The following is a 17,447-nucleotide window of genomic DNA, read 5'->3' on the forward strand; positions in this document are numbered from 1 at the left end:
GAAATTTTAAATTTAATAACTTATCATGCAATTACTATATTAGATAAGTATATATAAGAGATGGGTTTCGATTTAGGGTTAAAGGGAGGGTAGGGGTAGGCTCGAAGAAAATGGGTGTATAAGGTGTTTACGAGAGCAATTTTCTCAAAATTATTATATGAAATAGGATTTTTCTATTTTTTGAAACACTTTCCAATAAGTGATTCTTCTTAATTTATGATTTCAGATAGTATCATTCAATAACCATTTATTTGAAATTAATTACATTCATATAATCATATTCTATATAAAAAGTAAGGTGAATTCATTCATGGATATAAACTAATTTTCATACCATCACACCGTTGAATGAAAATTACAAAATTATTGTATATTTTTATATGAATAATATTATAGATTTTTACTTTAAATATATAAATGAATAGATTTATTATTATTTTATCTTTAATTTAAATTATTCAATTACACTATAATATATATATTAAATATATAATTATTTATGTATTTAAAATTGATACACATAATTTTATTATTTTTATATTTTAATAATGCAAGATATGTTAATATTAAATTGAAGGAACAAACCCAAAATCAATCTCAAATCCAAACTCCAAACACATAGAAATCGTATTACTCTTGCTTACCTTTATTTTATTTTCTATAAATAAAGAAGGAAATGCAATGAGGCACGAAGCTTCCAAGAAAGGACGAGTAGGAGGAGGAAAAGGTGATGTTTAGTTGTTTACTACTTTCGATATGCCTAAAATTTGTCGTCTTCTTCGATCTGCCAAATGCGTGTTGGGGTACAGAACAAATGTAGCATTAGCCTCTTCAGCTTTTCCTCTCTCGGGAAAGTTGCCGATCGTCCAAGAAAATGGCCCATCAAATATAATACGCGATAATATGACTCAACATCAACAAACACCACACACTCAGCTTTTCTGGCCAATTGATTAGAGATTGATTAAACTTTTGCGGAGCCCCAGGGCAGCCGATTCTTTTGGCTAAAAGGCAATAGCTAAGCTATTGAGACCAAAATCCTGATTCACATGTTATTGTCCCTTTATTGGCAGTTTTGGTTAGGCTGGCAAATGGAGGAGAATAGACAGTTGCCTTGCCAACGTCCAATTATGGAAAAGGGTTGCAAATTTATGCATTCAAAGTCTTGATTACTTTCTCTTGATCGAAGAGATGAGGAAGCACAAAAACCATTGACTTTAAGCCACAGAGAAATGTTTAGAAAGTGATCACAAATACCAGCCCTTTCCCCAGATTTCAGAGAAAAATGCCGGGTTTGCATCAATAATGCACAGAGAACAAATAGTGCACAGAAAACCTCATTGTCTAGTTAACTATAAATTCATTAGACAATTCACCTCATGAGGAACGATTTATAGTCAATAATGTACCTGGCAAAGATTCAGCATTCAGATTTGCAATTTTAACCTTAACAAGGTCGATGATGTTTATGCTCAACCTTTTCTCTGTGGTTTTCCCTCCAAGCTGTTCATGAAAATCAATTTGGTGCACTTATGCATATTGAGGATCCAGGGAACCTTCATGATGGCGCATGCGACGACGTCGGCGAGATCTTTTATGGTTACGAGTGAGTACCCTGGTAGGCGTGCTTGAGGTATTAGGGTGATGAATCTCCTCCGTTGCTGCAGTATTGCCAAAAACACAATCTAGAGGATCCATAACCATATCAGCATCAGATTTCACCTGAAAAAATAAAAATGTTAATAGATTGTTCATTCAAAAATGCCACAGAAAACAGAACATTTCTATCAACTAGTATGTCACCAGATATATTTTCATGGTATGCTTGTATAGCAAATTCATTTCTCCTTGTTCGATTATTCTTTTTATTTTTCATCATTTCAATCAACTTATTCCGATTGGCAGAGTAATAAGAAAAAGTGAATATGGAGAAATATGATAGTTCCATTCGACATGATTGAAATTTGAGATCACTCACACTAAAAAGATATAACTTGATCCAATTATTATATTGAACAATATTTTTCCAAGAAAAAGTACTGCCACACGAACAGAGCATGCTATAACAAGTTAGCAAAGTTCAATCCAGGAATGCGGAGACCCAATCAAAATTAAAAAAAAAAAAAAAGAAGTCACAAATCTGAAAAAAGAAAGAATTCAGATACACTGCTCTTCTGAAAGAAGATAAATCAATAAAGCTGACATACTTACAAGAATTTTCTTTGACTCAAAATGATTCTTTTTGCTGCTAGAGTCATTCTGGAAGTCACTGTGGGCCTCCTTGTGGGAATTGTTGTGAGAATCTGATTGAGAGTCACCATAAGAGTCATTTTCATGTGTACTTTGACTATGAGCAGCATTATCACTAAAAAAATTCTTGTAGCGCCATCTTAATTTTGGCTGATCTGAGGTTGAATCATCATAAACTTTCTCTGAATAAAAATGTTTAGAGATAAGCTGCATTCTCCAAGGATCATCTCGGTACTTGTTCACTATTCTGTTGATTGAAATTACTCATGAATATGACAGAAAGACACGTCACAAGTAAACAGATATTGAAATATTTGGAGATTAACAAGAGTACAGATCTTGTAACATTATTAAATACAGTCAATGTGAAATGCAATATGAATCACTGCAAATTTAAATGTCATTAAATCTTTCCAATCTGTAAATGAACCTTGAGGAAAAAATTTTCTAATACGAACCATGATTGGAAAAAACAAGAACACATGTCCATAAGTGTCTTGATCTGTTAAAATATTTTAGGTATTATAAAATGAATAAACAAGAAAAGTAATACGAAAAACAAGGATGAATATGCATGCAAGTTTCAGACTACAGATATATCTGACAAACTATAACATGATGTCCTGGTAAATTTTTTTTAAGCGTAGGGGGCAACCAGGCCTGAGAGAATGTACCTAACTTCACTAGAACTTTAATGGGCATGGATAAAATTCACTAAAAAGAGAATCAGATCATTGCTAAGATCAAAATGATTGATATTTTGACTCAAAAACTTTGAATACAAGAAAGAAAATATCTCTGACCTAATCATAAATTAATTAGAATTACAGTTCTCAGAATTGAAGTGATCTTCCAGAACAAATTTTTTGGTTCCTCTAAAGACAAAACCTTTAAATTATTAAGCACAGACACAAAAAGAGGGAGATTACTAAATAAAGCACCGACAAGCAACATAAGAAAACAAGAAATATGAACAGTGAACGTAGAAGTTCATTCATGAAAGGTACAAAAAGTAGAAAACATCACCACCAATTCACAAAAAAACAGAGAACACCCACATGTTTGCTAACTCTTTCTGCAGCCGACTTCCATCTGTTCCAAGAATACTATCAACACATGATTCAAGGGAACTACCAAATCTCCACAATCCGCAGACAATAGCAGCTCCTGCAGAAAGGCAAGACTTATGTAACATGGCAAAGGACAAGAAAGGATATATATAAGAGACAAGGAAATATGTATTCCAGCATTTATGGTTTGAAATAATTCTGATTTGATTGAATGAAGAATTTCTTACCCCCTGAAAGGCTGACTCGAAAAGCCTTATTGATCCTCCATGTTGCTGAAAGAGAGGCCTAAAAATTGTCAGAAAATTGCTGGAAGTTAAATTGAAAAGAAACCAACAATCCGACTATCGCCATTTGAAAAAACTGATGTGAGAGTTGTGATTCTGAGGATGTCCATTGATAAAAACCAAAATAACAACAATACAGGAAAGAACAATTATCAGCAGCTATCACATTGGCAACCTGTGAATAATATGCTGACCATAAAACTGATGTGAACCCAGCAATAGTCTTAAGTATTTGCATGATTAAATTTGAATGATTGATGAAGAATTCAATCATTGGAACAGGTAAATTTATTCTGTCTTCTCTTCTTTTTTTTTCTTTCGAGATATAGTAATTTTCACAAGCTTAGCTAAATGAGATCCACAAGGAACAGTACCAATTTATTTTAGACTTTCAATAGCTCTGAAATTGATAAATGAAAAAGGAAACGGAAAAAGTTGAACATCTTTAGAAAAAAAAAAAAAAAGCAATTTCGGAATAACAATGTCTCTGTCAACACCTAATATAATCTCAACATAGCAAATGACCATCTCATAAAATCAACTTATGGTTTAATGCACGCATCCACTGCATAATCTGCATTGCAACAATCTATGTAAAGTATCAATCTACGTCAAGGATAAAATTGTCTGAGGATTACAAACAGTAAATGGCAATCAGTTGACATCAACAAGAAGCTTAATGTGTTACCAAACTTAACAGCTTATATTGACCCTTCTCCAACTAAAATTTGGCAGAACATAACAGAAAATTATGTACACAAGGACACCAAATCGGTGCATATACACATAATTAAATGTATGTGGAATGAGGATGAAAGGAATGATATAACACTAACAGATCTTTTAAAGCAAGTAAAATAATACGTACCTAACCATGCAACACCAGATCCAACAAGTGCACCAGCCGTAAACTCCCTAATAGCCTTAGACTTGCATGTTAGAAGAAACTTTTCTTCAGCAGGTGTCAATCTCTCCTAGATTGGCAGTTGTTTTCAGAATACATCGTAGCAAAAATTGCAAATGACATTTTTTCCTCAAAAAAGAAGAAACAAAATATAAAGTACCATTTACTTCAAAAGATATCAAATTTTTGAGTTTACAAGACTGATCTTGTTAGCCCAAAAGTTCTTAAAAAAAACTGTTACCCTTATAGAGCCAAAGCTAATGCATCAACTTCTCCATAAGAAGAAAAAAAGCCCTAAACAACATGCTTTAGATAACATCAATACAAGATATATTGTGTATAACAAAACAAGACCTCAGAAATTGGATCACAAAAGAAAAAATTGAAATTTGAATAATTTTTAATAGACCCATTTAAATATGACAGCAAAAGCTTATATTATTAGAATTTATAGTGATAAAGTGAAGTTCAGAAATTTAGTGTTAATGGCTTACATAGCATTGCCAGGATTAAAGAAAGACAGAAAAAAAATTAATACAGATTATAAAGACGCAAAAAATTAAAAATAAAAAAAACCTGTTTGGTCCTGAGAACTTGTTCAAGTTCAAACAAAACTTCACCCATTGATCGTCAGGGCACCTGTTTATGTAAAATGTCGAAAGCCCTTTGAAGCTGGCTGAAGAAGTGAAATGGTGTTTTCCCGATCACGACTTATCTATGTGTCTAGCACCCCCAAAATGTTGTGAAAATTCACCTTTCAGCCCATTGATCCACATGAGACATTATTTGGGCCTGACCCATTGAAGTTATCAGATAACCCCCAAATAGATAGCCAGCGTTCTGGTCGAATCCAATCTGAATCGTACCAGTCAAGGTATTATCTTACCGGGCGGCAACCTATTTGGTACGACTCCAAAAAGATTGGCAAATGTCTCCAAAATTGCAGACTGGCTAGTTTACAGTCCCATAATTCAGCCATTAGATTTTTGTTAAGTGAGTGAGTTTTGGGGTAAAGTTTTGAATTTTAAGAAGGCCAAAGGACTTTTTCCCACCCAAGGTTTGCTACATTCTCAAGTTTCTCCTCTTTAACTTTGAAACTCTCAAATACCTACTTATAAACAGTTAAATTAACAGTAATAAGGATAAAATTGTTATTTTATCTATAATATTAAAAATAAACTAAAATATAATCTATTTTTGCCCACTTAAACTTTAAAAATTAAAAGTTTTTCTCAACCTAAGTTTTTAAAAATAACAGTTTCCCCTTAGAGTTTCATTTCCAGATCTTTGACACTATTGCCGACAGTGTCTCCCTCCCAAAGCCTTTTCTCTCCTCCCATTTGGATGTTCGATCAACTTCGGAGGAGCTATAAAAGATGAAGAGCTTCGTCTTCGTCTTCCCTGATGAAGTTTTTCATCTTCTATAGCTTCTTCGATGCTGATCGAAAGTTCAAATGGGTGAAAAGAGACTTTTGAAGGGAGAGGCAATAGAACCGAAGATGATGTCAGAGATCTGGAAATGAAGCCCTAAAGGGAAACTATTATTTTTTAAAACTTAGGTTGGGAAAAACTTTTAGTTTTTAAAGTCTAAGAGGACAAAAAGAGATAAAAATTTTAAGAGGTTAGGACTCCGTTAATTTTAATTGTTTGTAAGTGGAAATTTGAGATTTTGAAAATTAGGAGGAAACTTGAGAATGCAGCATACCTTGGGTGGGACATAGTCTTTTGGCCTTCTAAGAATTTTTCTTTCGATTCCTATTTTATGTCCAATTCCCAACTAACTATAATGAACATTCCCTCCATATTTGCAGGACAAATCCCCAACAATGTCCACTCTGACCCGACCCACTATCATAAACTGCACCACCACTTCAGCCACCGTCCTCACCTCCCTCTCGGTTTGCACCACCCTCACCCACCTTAAACAAGTCCACTCTCAGATCCTCAAACTCCCACAATCTCACCACCACTCCCTCCTTTATAAACTCCTGCTCACTTCTTTCTCTTTACCCACCTCTAATTCTTCATCTATTCAGTATGCCCTCTCTGTTTTCTCCCAAATCCCATCTCCGCCGCCTCATTTTTCCAATAAGTTTCTTCGCGAATTATCGCGTAGCAACCGCCCCGAAAACGCCTTCATGGTGTTTGTGAAAATGTTGATGAATGGACTCATTGTTGACAGGTTCAGCTTTCCTCCTATGCTAAAGGCTGCGGCTCGCATTGAGGGTTTATTCGAGGGGATGCAGGTTCACGGACTTGGAGCAAAGTTGGGATTTGATTCTGACCCGTTTGTGCAGACGGGCCTTGTGGCGTTGTACGCGGCGTGTGGCCGGATTTTGGATGCACGAATGGTGTTTGATAAAATGTCTTATCGAGATGTTGTTGCGTGGAGTATCATGATTGATGGGTATGATGTTGCTCATTTGTGTTTGTGTTTGTGTTTTTTCTTTTTTTCTTTTTTTTTTTGTGTTTTAAATGTTCTTTTGACTGAATTATGAAAATAGGTATTGTCAAAGTGAGCTTTTCGATGATGCCTTGGAGCTTTTTGAAGAGATGAGGAGGTCTAATGTGGAGCCAGATGAGATGGTTCTTTCAACAGTGTTATCTGCTAGTGGTCATGCTGGAAATTTAAGTTATGGGAAAGCAATTCATGAGCTAATTATTCAGAATAATGTTGTTATTGATACCCATTTGCAGAGTGCACTTGTTGCTATGTATGCAAGTTGTGGTTGCATGGACATGGCTAAGGAATTGTTTGATAAGATGTGGCCAAAGAATTTGGTTGTTGCGACTGCTATGGTCTCTGGGTATTCAAGAACTGGACAGATTGATGATGCTCGAATGATTTTTGACCAGATGGTTGAAAAGGACTTGTTCTTTTGGAGTGCGATGATCTCTGGTTATGCTGAGAGTTATCAACCTTTGGAAGCACTTAAATTATTTAAAGAGATGCAAGTCTTGGGAATGAAACCTGATCAGGTCACCATGCTTAGTGTCATATCAGCTTGTGCTCATCTTGGTGCATTGGATCAAGCCATGTTGATCCATTCATATGTTGACAGAAATAGGTTTGGAGGAGATTTGCGTATCAACAATGCTCTTATTGATATGTATGCAAAATGTGGGAGTCTGGAACGGGCAAGAGAAGTTTTTGACAAGATGCAGAGAAGAAATGTGATATCCTGGACTAGTATGATCAATGCATTTGCAGTTCATGGAGATGCCCATAATGCACTAGGCTACTTCAGTCAAATGAAACATGAAAATGTCAAGCCTAATGGGGTTACTTTTGTGGGTGTGCTTTATGCTTGCAGCCATGCAGGGCTAGTTGAGGAGGGGAAGAAAATCTTTGCATCAATGATTAATGAACACAACATTACTCTTAAACATGAGCACTATGGTTGCATGGTAGATCTCTTTGGCCGGGCTAACCTCCTGAGAGAAGCTCTTGAGCTTGTGGAGACCATGCCTCTGGCACCAAATGTTGTCATTTGGGGATCACTGATGGCTGCTTGCCGGGTTCATGGTGAGACTGAATTAGGGGAGTTTGCTGCCAGACAGATTCTCCAGTTGGAGCCAGACCATGATGGGGCCCTTGTGCTATTATCAAACATTTATGCAAAGGAAAGAAGGTGGCAAGATGTCGGGGAGGTAAGGAAAGTAATGAAAAAAAGAGGTATATTTAAGGAGAGAGGATGTAGTAGAATAGAAATGAACAATGAAATACATGAGTTCTTAATGGCAGATAGAAACCATAAACATATAGATCAGATTTATGAGAAGTTAGATGAGGTGGTTAGTGAGTTGAAGCTGGTTGGCTATGCTCCTGATACCCATAGTGTTTTGGTTGATTTGGAGGAGGAAGAGAAGAAGGAAGTAGTTCTATGGCACAGTGAGAAGTTGGCACTTTGTTATGGGCTGTTGAGTGGAGCAAAAGGGACATGCATTCGCATAGTTAAGAATCTACGAGTTTGTGAGGACTGTCATACTTTTATAAAGTTGGTTTCAAAGGTGTATGGGAGGGAGATTATTGTCAGAGACAGGACTAGATTTCATCATTACAAGGATGGTTTGTGTTCTTGCAGAGACTACTGGTAACCTCATTTTTACAAACTTCAACTTCTGATTAAAATAGTGTAGTAGCTGTGCCAGAGTTATGAATCATGTACAATTCATTATGAACATTGAAAACGGAGAGGATGAGCAAATTTGAAGTTTTGTCAGCTGCACTCTGCCTATGGTGTTCTCAGTTAACCCTACTGTTCATTATAAGTTCTAATGCTGCAATTGTTGTACCACAGTACAAATATTTCAGGATCTAGCAGAAGTGAAAAAGAAAATCAACTCTTTCCAATGGACTTAAATGGCAATGCTGGATTGGTTTCGCATCACGTACAATTTGTTCAAGAACACCAAATAAGGGTTTGAAATCATATCTCTGCTTAAAGCATCTCTTTATTGAAACTACATAAAAGAGAACTAATTAAAGATTGAATTTAATGGTTCCTAAATACCAAACAAAATGATCATACTTCTTCTCACAAGAGATGAGAACCAGCTGATGTCCATAATTCTCAAGTTGGTATCTTGAAATGCTCTCGCACCAGAAAGCTTTTGTATTGATTTTGAAAAGCAGAAAACAGGTAAAGTTCTTCATTCGTTCTTCTTATCACTCTTGAAATACTGTATCTTAAGAGCTCCAGTGCAGCTGAAAGCAGTCTTGAGTTGTCTAATATTGAGCTCTGCTTGTACTCCAGAATCCATGTTTTAGGCTCTAGTTGAATGACAGAAGAGCCCCATTTCTTGTGTACCCATGAAGTGTTCGCCTTTCTAATTGAAAATCCAAACTGTCCATTGGGCCACTTCGAAAAACCAAAAAAAGCGAACGAAAAGTCAAGAAGCCAAGCAAGAATGTAGCCATTGAATTCAATAAAGAAAGATTTTCTCAAGAGGTCAGACTGTCACAAATTGCAATTATGTTTTGCATCTGAGCATATATTAAGAAATACATATTCTTTTGGTTTACCTCAGTGACTCTACCAGATAAAATTGAGAATGACCGAGAAGAAAATCCAGTTGTGAGCAGCCCTGCTGTTTGTAGAGGCCATCCCCATACGCTTACCTCTTCCGTCGCTGATTTATACAATACACAACGTGAATTCAAGAGCAAGCCATCCTGAAACCAATTGAAGTATGCTGATTATGTTTCCGAATGGAAACAGCTCTAATAATCATCTCATCTATGAGGACAAAATAACAGAGTCCTTCAGAAGACAGAAAAAGGTTTAACTAAATACCTGATTAATTTTCCATTTAGAATCATTGTAGCTGCAATTGGAGACCTTGCCATGAACAATTCCCTCTAACTCACTCTGTAAGAACCGCAATCTCCCGTTGAAGTCAGGCACAACAGAAGAGCTCTCACCAACACTCCTCAAAATGTCAGGGGACAACACTGGCCTGAAAACTCCAGAAACCATCCAAGAAGACCCAATTTCAATCGCAAGGAACACATTCAAAACCAAAACCAGCGTCAATAAAAACCTGAGATGACCAAAACACTTCTCACTTCTTCTCTTCTCCGAAGCCTTAACATTCGATCTTGCAATTGATTTAAGAGCTGGAGAGCCCATTATCGTGAAAGAACTGGATCTGGGTGTTGACGCAATAGTAGGATCAAAGGAGATTGGCGTGGTCTGTACATGTTGAAGACGAGAAGCGGAGAGTTCGGTGAGGGAGCTCTTTTGAACGCTGAAAGGCATGAGGTCAAGAGTTGCATTGATGCTAGCCAAGCAAATTTCACAACTACAATTAGCGTCTTTTCTGCATCCAGGGTAGTAGCAGCTGTCTGGCGTTTCGGTTTGGTACTCTTCCGTGGTGGTGACGGTGGTACTTGACTTTACAGAAGAAAAACAAGATGATGTTACTGTTTTCATAGCTAAAGCCTCCTTTGAGTTTGTGAAGTTTTGATCGGAATGAAGTGTCAGGGCTTTGTTTTTGTGGTTTAACAGGATTTTGAAATTTGAAAACCCAACGGTCAGAATACGAGTAGCTTATAAAAAACCTCCACCTTTTTACAGAAATAGCGGATAATTTCTTCGACTTGTAGATCCAACAAGATCTAATATTAACATGATCACCCCTATCTTTTTGGGCTAGAATTGTTTCCCATACATTATAAATATGGGTAGATTCAAATCAAACTTGTTCAAACTCAAAAACAAGCTCAGACCAAATTAGCCTAAAACAAATTCGATTAAATAAATTCAAATTCGAACTTAAGAATTAAATAATTTCAAATTCGAGTTTTAAGAGTGTTTGATTTGTCAAACTATTGAGTATAAAAATTTTTGATATAAATCTACTAAAATAATATTATTTTTATCAATACAAATTAAAACGACGTTATTTTTTCAAGACATTTTCTTTTAAATATTTACCTCTCCTTGATATTGTAATTTCAATTATTTATTTTTTTAGGTTAAAGGAAGGTAAATTTGTATAAATTTTGCATCATATAATATTAAAAAAATTTTGGACACTCAAATTAAATATAATTGACTTTTTTCATGCAAAAAAGAAAATATGATATAACCTTATTTGTTTTGAATATATATATATATATATATATATATATATATATATATATATGTTATAAATGTGTTGATATGAAATACTTGAGGGGTGTGCAAGGTCTTATTTAGCATAATTTGTGAGAATTTTTCAAACTAAAGAAACAGTTTAAAAAAATTTCAAATCAAATCAAACTATTTTAAATTTAAAATTTAACTAAATCAAACTAAAAAAATACAGTTTGATTCAATTTAGATTATGTTAACATTGGAGGCAACACTAGTGTTGGCAACTCTTGTTAGTCTAAGAACAAATCTTCAAGAACACAAAATGCATTATAAGCACAAAAATAAACCACGCAAGAAAAATTTTAACAATTAATAAACTTATATGTATTTAGTTTTAAGTATCTCGTTATATATTTAGATGATATGTTAAATACTCAAAACTGAGTATACATAATATTACTTTTCTAATAATATATTCGGAATAATCATTAAACGGCTTTAATTTAACCAGCACAAAGAGTGAAAAGAATGATAAGTAAGCCACTACTCTTTCTTAAAGCGCCGCACAAAAAAGATAATTCTATCCCAAGATGAGACCGCCCTGGATTTATCTCTTCTCCATGGATTCTCCTTAGGAGGTTTCGACACATGCTTGCTTACTTGTCCAGAAACCCATTATTTCATTCTTGATTGTCTTTAAATTCATGCATCACATTCACTCAGAATCTGATTCCGGAACCAGAACAAAAATTTCACCTCTGAATTAGTATTTCAACAAATCCCATTGAATCTTAATTAGAATGTGAAATTTTCAACGCTCGAATCGTGCATTGGTATTGATGTGTTGATATGGGGACCTACGCTTTCTTGCACTCAATTTATTTGCAAATTGCTTCATTTGGTTGCCTTGTGGATGGCAACAGAAACAGACACCTTTTGTCAGACAAAAACTTGAGGGAGAGATTAACAGAAAAATTTGTCAATTAATGATAATTTGTTATACAGAAACTTAATGCTTTGGCTTGCAAATTTATCATTACATGATGTGCATTTTTTCACTGGAAAGGCATAAATATTTGCACAGTTTTTATTATATAACTCTCTTTCCTCAACCACTACATGTAGTGGGGAAAGGAAATCATAATTTAGCTTAAATAATTAATGCTTAAGGCATAGTATTGGATTAGCCATTTCGTTTCGAGTGGGGAGTTGACCAATATTGCAGTATTTTAATGTAAAAAAAGTTGAGATTTTTTCTTTATTTTCTCGACTAATTGAGCTGCAAGTTGGAAAATAAGCTTTCACAACAAGAAAAATGGCTGCAGTGGTCAATTATCATATTGATGCTGTTGAGTTCCAACACAGTTAATCTAGTTTCTTCTTTTATCAGCTCAACTTAAATTAAACTCACTAGATTATCGTCCCAAGGTGAGAAATGTTAACAAACAAGAAGAAGAAGAAACTCAAAAATCAATAAGAAAACTCAGCCTTTCATGTATGCGAAGCAGGATTAAAAATCATTTTCTTTGAAAGAAAGAAAATTCAAAACAGCCAAAAATTAACTCATTGCTGTTGCAAACAAGGAAAAACAAAGAATTTTTAAATCAAGTGTTTGGAAAGTAGTGAAGGATGAAAACTTTTTTCTTGTTTACCCCTTCAAGGCTGGTTTTGATAAAGTTAAGATTTCCCAGGAAAATCTCTCTCTTTAGCCTGGAAAAGGAGAGAAGAAATGAAGAACATACTGATATATACCAAGTAGCTAGTGAAAAACAAAAACAGAACTGGGAAGAACGGCTTCTTTGAAATTAACATCCCCTGTACAAGAAAAGTTGACAGTTAGCCGTGACATGAAAGGCTAGCTATTAATATTATTTTCGGCCGAGGAGAGGAGTTTATTCATTCTCCTTTACTTCCATCAGTATTAATACGATTTTGTGCTTGCCGATCTCGTGTACTTCTTAGAAGAAGATGGTGATGAATTCAAGTCTCCTGACCTTCTTCTCAACATCTGTCGCATACCATCAGCCACTCGAACTGCAGGATTTGATTTGAATTTACCACAAAATGACATGTGAGCTTTCACAGCTTCTTCTATATCGAATGCGTTATTCCCTCTACTTACTTCATCTCTAACCGCTTCTGAGCACAACCCACATAACCATTTCCCATCAAATTTGGCCTTCACTCCGCTAATATAATCTTGGGTACAATCTTCTTTCAATTCACAACACTCACACTTAACTGATTCAATCTCCATCTGATAATCTTCTCTTCTCTTTTCTAGTTTTTTTCCCAATTGGTTGAAGAGGCTGTAATGTAAAGGATGAAACTTGTTTTATAAGCGTGAAAGAGGGTGCCTTTTATGGTTGGATTTGACTGCAATGAAAGTGGAAATAGAAAAAAGGTGGGGGTTTCTTTTCTTGCTCTAGTTTTACACCAGTGTTAGATGGTTTTTGTTGGTACATGAACTAACCATGCTAAGTGTTGTGTTTGGTGTTTACATGAGAGCTTATATGATTGGTCTTGGAAGAGAAAGAGAAAGCTCAGAATGGGGACAACTGCCATAATTTCCTCCATGTTCTAAGGGACATAGGGCAGTGGAATTTGAGACAAACTTATCTAGGGGGCCTCAGGATTGGCGGTTTCTAGCATATAAAACATACAACTGAGGAGCCCTTTTTCATTTGTTACTTTCTCTTCTATGGTAGTTTTTACTTCTTTTTTAATCTGATCGACAGTTACTTTCGGTTGGAACTCTGAAGATAATTGCAATTCTTTGGCTAAACTTGGCTGTAAATGGCTTGAGTTCTTTTGGCTCTGGCTTGGAAGGCTCAGTTTATTTGATTATTTTACTAATAGGATCAACGTCACTGCAATACTTTGTTGACCAAGAGGGCTTGGGTGGTTCAGCAACCAATAATTTATAAGAGGGCTATGAATTTCTAATCTTTAACTGTTACAAATGGTGGAACTCTGTTTTACAGTCATCATTACTAGCATTTTTCTAAAACATATTCCAGTTCCTGTAAATTGTTCATATGGGTGAAATTGGAAAATAATTAACTAAGAATTGTCTAGTCATGGACAATTGAATACAACAAGAGAAATTGACTAGAAGTTTGTGGAGTCTGCTTTCAATTTTTTGTGCAATAATGGTAACAACTTTTTGGCATGATTTGATTATCTGAACATGGTTTTTCAATGGAGAAGGTGTGCTCATGTTATCATAGTCAAAGTTCATTTGCGGATGCTTGTAATTTTGGCCTCTTTCTTGGTGAACATGAAGACCTTCATCTTCAACAAAACCATATGGTGGGTATATGTTATCTCCAAAATTTTGTTGGCAGCTCGGCCATGAAAATTTTATGTGCAGAATTCATTTTTCTTTTTCTCATGATGCCATGCTGACCATTTCTTGGCATCATTAAAAGGGAAGCTATAAATTATTGAAGAATGGTTTTCAGAGATATTAATGATTTGTGGTTGGTCGAGGGCTACTTTCATCTTACTGTAGTTTCTATTCTTGTTGACCTGATTTGGAATGAAATGTCTCCAATTATAATTGAGCAGTTTCATTAATTAGCTTTGGTTTGGTTACTTTGTGAAATCAAGAGTAGGGAGTTGTTCTAAGATTCGGAACGTAAGAATGGAGTAAGTCCGCTTTACACAAATTAATGATAAACTAAAACTCTTCTCATAATGAATTTAAGATAAGACGAAACTAATGGTTCTAAAACTAAAAAAGTATACACAAGGTCTACCCTCTGAAATTGGTATACTTAGGGATGTCAGACAAACAGTTTTGCTTTGTCAAATCCGTACACATGCGACAATTGTTTCTTGGCAGATGGCAACTGAAAACATCCCTAAATATGCAAATCATTCACCTAATAGAAATGGCCTTATGAGATTAGTTATAAGTTTGGATTCTGATTATGAAAAAAAGTTTCAGGAGAAGCTTTAAATCTTTAAATAATTATATACAGTTGCAACAAACTTTTGTAGCTGTCAATCATCACCACCATAGTCCTCAGAGGAATTTATTTTCCATCATTCTTTCTTGCAAAACAAACAAAGCCAAACAGTTTATCATTCATTTTATTATGGTGTACAAAAAAACTAGTTCATTAACTTGCATAATTAGATAAGTCAACCAACTAATGAAGCATAATTGCCCAATAAAAAGCCATAGATTTCTAATTAATGGTCCACTTACTCTGATTTGGAAGATCTTTCAAAGAATTTGCTCTCAATAAATGGTCCAGCGATTAATTATTGAAACATTAATTAATTTAAGCCCATCATACAACATTAAACACAGGGCCAGTTCTCTCTGTGAAGAAATTTTGCTATTGCTTAGTCAGTTTGAACATAATGAACGCAGAGAGGGAGATGGAGAAGGTTGAATGAATAATCCACGCGAGTACAAAACAATTCTTTGACGCTTTGCTTGGCTGCAATAATGCATTAAAGTTGATAATCTCTGCAAAACAAAATCTTCCCGTGACCCATTTGACGATTTTTAATCTACTTTTGCATGTCTTTAGTCTTTACATGCACCAGTCCACCACACTTTTTTTTTAACATGGGCACTTGCCTAAATGTATCTCTTCTAGTTATCTTGATGAATGGTTGATTCCTAACTTCTGATTAGATTGAGGTCAATTTCATTTGAAAAGTTGAACCCTAACCTCTAATTTGGACGAATAAACTGAAGCATTGGCTGTAGTTGGGTATTTATCCTGAGGATGTTCCAAATTACAGGTCCACGGACAAGCCACGGCCAAGAGGGAGCATGCGTGCATGTGGGGTTGTGTTTTTCTTGTTGACCAGCTTGAAGCTCACCCCACAAGCTATATGTAAGTATTAACCTGATAAAGCTAATAGATCATTGTCAAGTGAGCCAACATTAGATTGATTGTTCGGTAGATGTCCGGCAATCCGAATGGCCACTATAGAGTTTACTGTTGATGTCTGGCAGGGTCACATGTTGGGATTAATATCCTGGAAATGTTGAATGAACATATAACCAGAAGGATAAAGCTAATAAATTCTGCTGCCGCCATGAAAATGGATATTCAAAATGACAGGGCTAGCTTCACTTTTCCCTTTAAAGCATATTTGGTCATCAAGGTCCTACTAAATTGCATTCACTGTAATGAATTTGGGTTCTCAGAATTGGGATTTTGTTTGGAAACTTGTACCTAATTGAATTAAAGTTGCAAAAATGATTGGCACCAATATTTCTTCCTCTAAAAAGTTTCAGGCATAGAAATGGAATATGCAAAGTTTTAACAAGAAAATGTTATATTTTCAATTCAAGTGTGTTTCTTCAGCTGAGACTCGGCTTGAGAATTCAGATCAAGCCAGTTTTGTAGAAGAAAGGAAACAAATTTCACCTGGTTTTTACCCTTTGTCTAGTGAATCTTAGGGTGTTTTATATATAATTGTAATGGGTTTAGTTAGGTCCTTTATCTTTATAATATTCATATAAGCTTCTTTGTGCATCGTCATTCCTACATGGGTTTTAGCTCAAAATCCATTGCACTGAAGGTCAATGATTCTCACATGGCCAAGTCTTGTTTGTTTTCCCCATCATCGTGTTAAAAATTTAGTTGGAGGTTGAGTTTGTTCAAACTTTTATTGCTCTTCACATGGCAACCCACATGCACTCTCCTGCCCAATCCAGGATTCTTTTCTCCCCTTCCACCCAATTCCATTCTCCCACTTGTGTCAATCACTTATCATTTCTATTAAAACCCCGCAACTTCATATCCTTCACAATTTTATTTGTTTTCTAATTTGTATTAAGAAAATTTATAAGTTTATGCGCTTATTACTAAATTGATTATAGCCAAAAACTATTATAGCCATTGCCACCAACCATCCTTGTTTGTCTCCTAATGATCAAGATGATAAGAATTAATCACAAAGAAATAAGATAATAAAACTATTTTAATTTTAAATATCTAATTAAATACTTAAATGATTTGTTATTATATAATTAAGTAATCACATAATTAAATATTTTATTATATATTCAAAACTGAAAAGCATACATAGAATACGGGCGATAATTTGGTAGAGGAATGTTGGAAGAAATAATTGATGGATGGGATTTATGAATTATGGAATATGATTATGAGAGTAGGATTGTCAAAGGGATTTGGCATTATTGGTTGTGAAACTGTGCTGTATTTTAATAAGTGGGACATTTTAACTTCATGAAATAAAATATTTAGTAGTCTCATGAACGGCCTTTTGTTTTTAAATCAACTGCTTCAATCATTAGAAACCCAGCAGCAATTTCAACTTCTACCACCTCCCTCCCCATACTAAAAGCTCTGGAATTCAGTTG

At 35.0% G+C, this 17,447-nt stretch overlaps 4 protein-coding genes across 4 annotated transcripts; 1 reads left to right on the forward strand and 3 right to left on the reverse strand.

Annotated features, from left to right (window-relative positions):
• Positions 1–1,192: 1,192 nt before the first annotated feature.
• Positions 1,193–5,238, reverse strand: LOC123221622. Its single transcript, XM_044644488.1, has 6 exons — positions 5,085–5,238; positions 4,473–4,578; positions 3,548–3,592; positions 3,309–3,417; positions 2,212–2,497; positions 1,193–1,722 (listed from the first exon to the last, which is right to left on the reverse strand). The coding sequence occupies exons 1-6, from the start codon at positions 5,130–5,132 to the stop codon at positions 1,531–1,533; spliced, it is 786 nt and encodes a 261-aa protein (XP_044500423.1). The 5' UTR covers positions 5,133–5,238; the 3' UTR covers positions 1,193–1,530.
• Positions 5,239–6,261: 1,023 nt separating this feature from the next.
• Positions 6,262–10,591, forward strand: LOC123221801 (pentatricopeptide repeat-containing protein At4g14820). Its single transcript, XM_044644717.1, has 2 exons — positions 6,262–6,915; positions 7,013–10,591. The coding sequence occupies exons 1-2, from the start codon at positions 6,335–6,337 to the stop codon at positions 8,604–8,606; spliced, it is 2,175 nt and encodes a 724-aa protein (XP_044500652.1). The 5' UTR covers positions 6,262–6,334; the 3' UTR covers positions 8,607–10,591.
• On the reverse strand, positions 8,863–10,444 carry LOC123221802. The gene is made up of 3 exons (XM_044644718.1): positions 9,806–10,444; positions 9,535–9,684; positions 8,863–9,370 (listed from the first exon to the last, which is right to left on the reverse strand). Exons 1-3 carry the CDS (start codon positions 10,442–10,444, stop codon positions 9,083–9,085), a joined length of 1,077 nt encoding a protein of 358 aa, XP_044500653.1. The 3' UTR covers positions 8,863–9,082.
• A 2,228-nt stretch (positions 10,592–12,819) lies between the features above and the next one.
• Positions 12,820–13,638, reverse strand: LOC123220576. Its single transcript, XM_044642836.1, has one exon. It carries the CDS (start codon positions 13,344–13,346, stop codon positions 13,011–13,013), a length of 336 nt encoding a protein of 111 aa, XP_044498771.1. The 5' UTR covers positions 13,347–13,638; the 3' UTR covers positions 12,820–13,010.
• Positions 13,639–17,447: the final 3,809 nt, after the last annotated feature.

This window comes from Mangifera indica, chromosome 7 (assembly GCF_011075055.1).
Source record: "Mangifera indica cultivar Alphonso chromosome 7, CATAS_Mindica_2.1, whole genome shotgun sequence".
Taxonomy (NCBI): domain Eukaryota; kingdom Viridiplantae; phylum Streptophyta; class Magnoliopsida; order Sapindales; family Anacardiaceae; genus Mangifera; species Mangifera indica.

Excerpts from the sequence above, each read along its gene's own strand:
- LOC123221801 (XM_044644717.1), top strand. The coding sequence starts at position 6,335 with ATGTCCACTCTGACCCGACCCACTATCATAAACTGCACCACCACTTCA. Across the intron at positions 6,916-7,012 it reads TGGAGTATCATGATTGATGG|GTATTGTCAAAGTGAGCTTT; the intron begins GTATGATGTTGC and ends TTATGAAAATAG.
- LOC123221622 (XM_044644488.1), bottom strand. The coding sequence starts at position 5,132 with ATGGGTGAAGTTTTGTTTGAACTTGAACAAGTTCTCAGGACCAAACAG. Across the intron at positions 3,593-4,472 it reads ATCTGGTGTTGCATGGTTAG|CAACATGGAGGATCAATAAG; the intron begins GTACGTATTATT and ends CCTCTCTTTCAG. Across the intron at positions 3,418-3,547 it reads TCGAGTCAGCCTTTCAGGGG|GAGCTGCTATTGTCTGCGGA; the intron begins GTAAGAAATTCT and ends GCCTTTCTGCAG.
- LOC123221802 (XM_044644718.1), bottom strand. The coding sequence starts at position 10,444 with ATGAAAACAGTAACATCATCTTGTTTTTCTTCTGTAAAGTCAAGTACC. Across the intron at positions 9,685-9,805 it reads CTAAATGGAAAATTAATCAG|GATGGCTTGCTCTTGAATTC; the intron begins GTATTTAGTTAA and ends AATTGGTTTCAG. Across the intron at positions 9,371-9,534 it reads TATCTGGTAGAGTCACTGAG|TGGCCCAATGGACAGTTTGG; the intron begins GTAAACCAAAAG and ends GGTTTTTCGAAG.
- LOC123220576 (XM_044642836.1), bottom strand. The coding sequence starts at position 13,346 with ATGGAGATTGAATCAGTTAAGTGTGAGTGTTGTGAATTGAAAGAAGAT.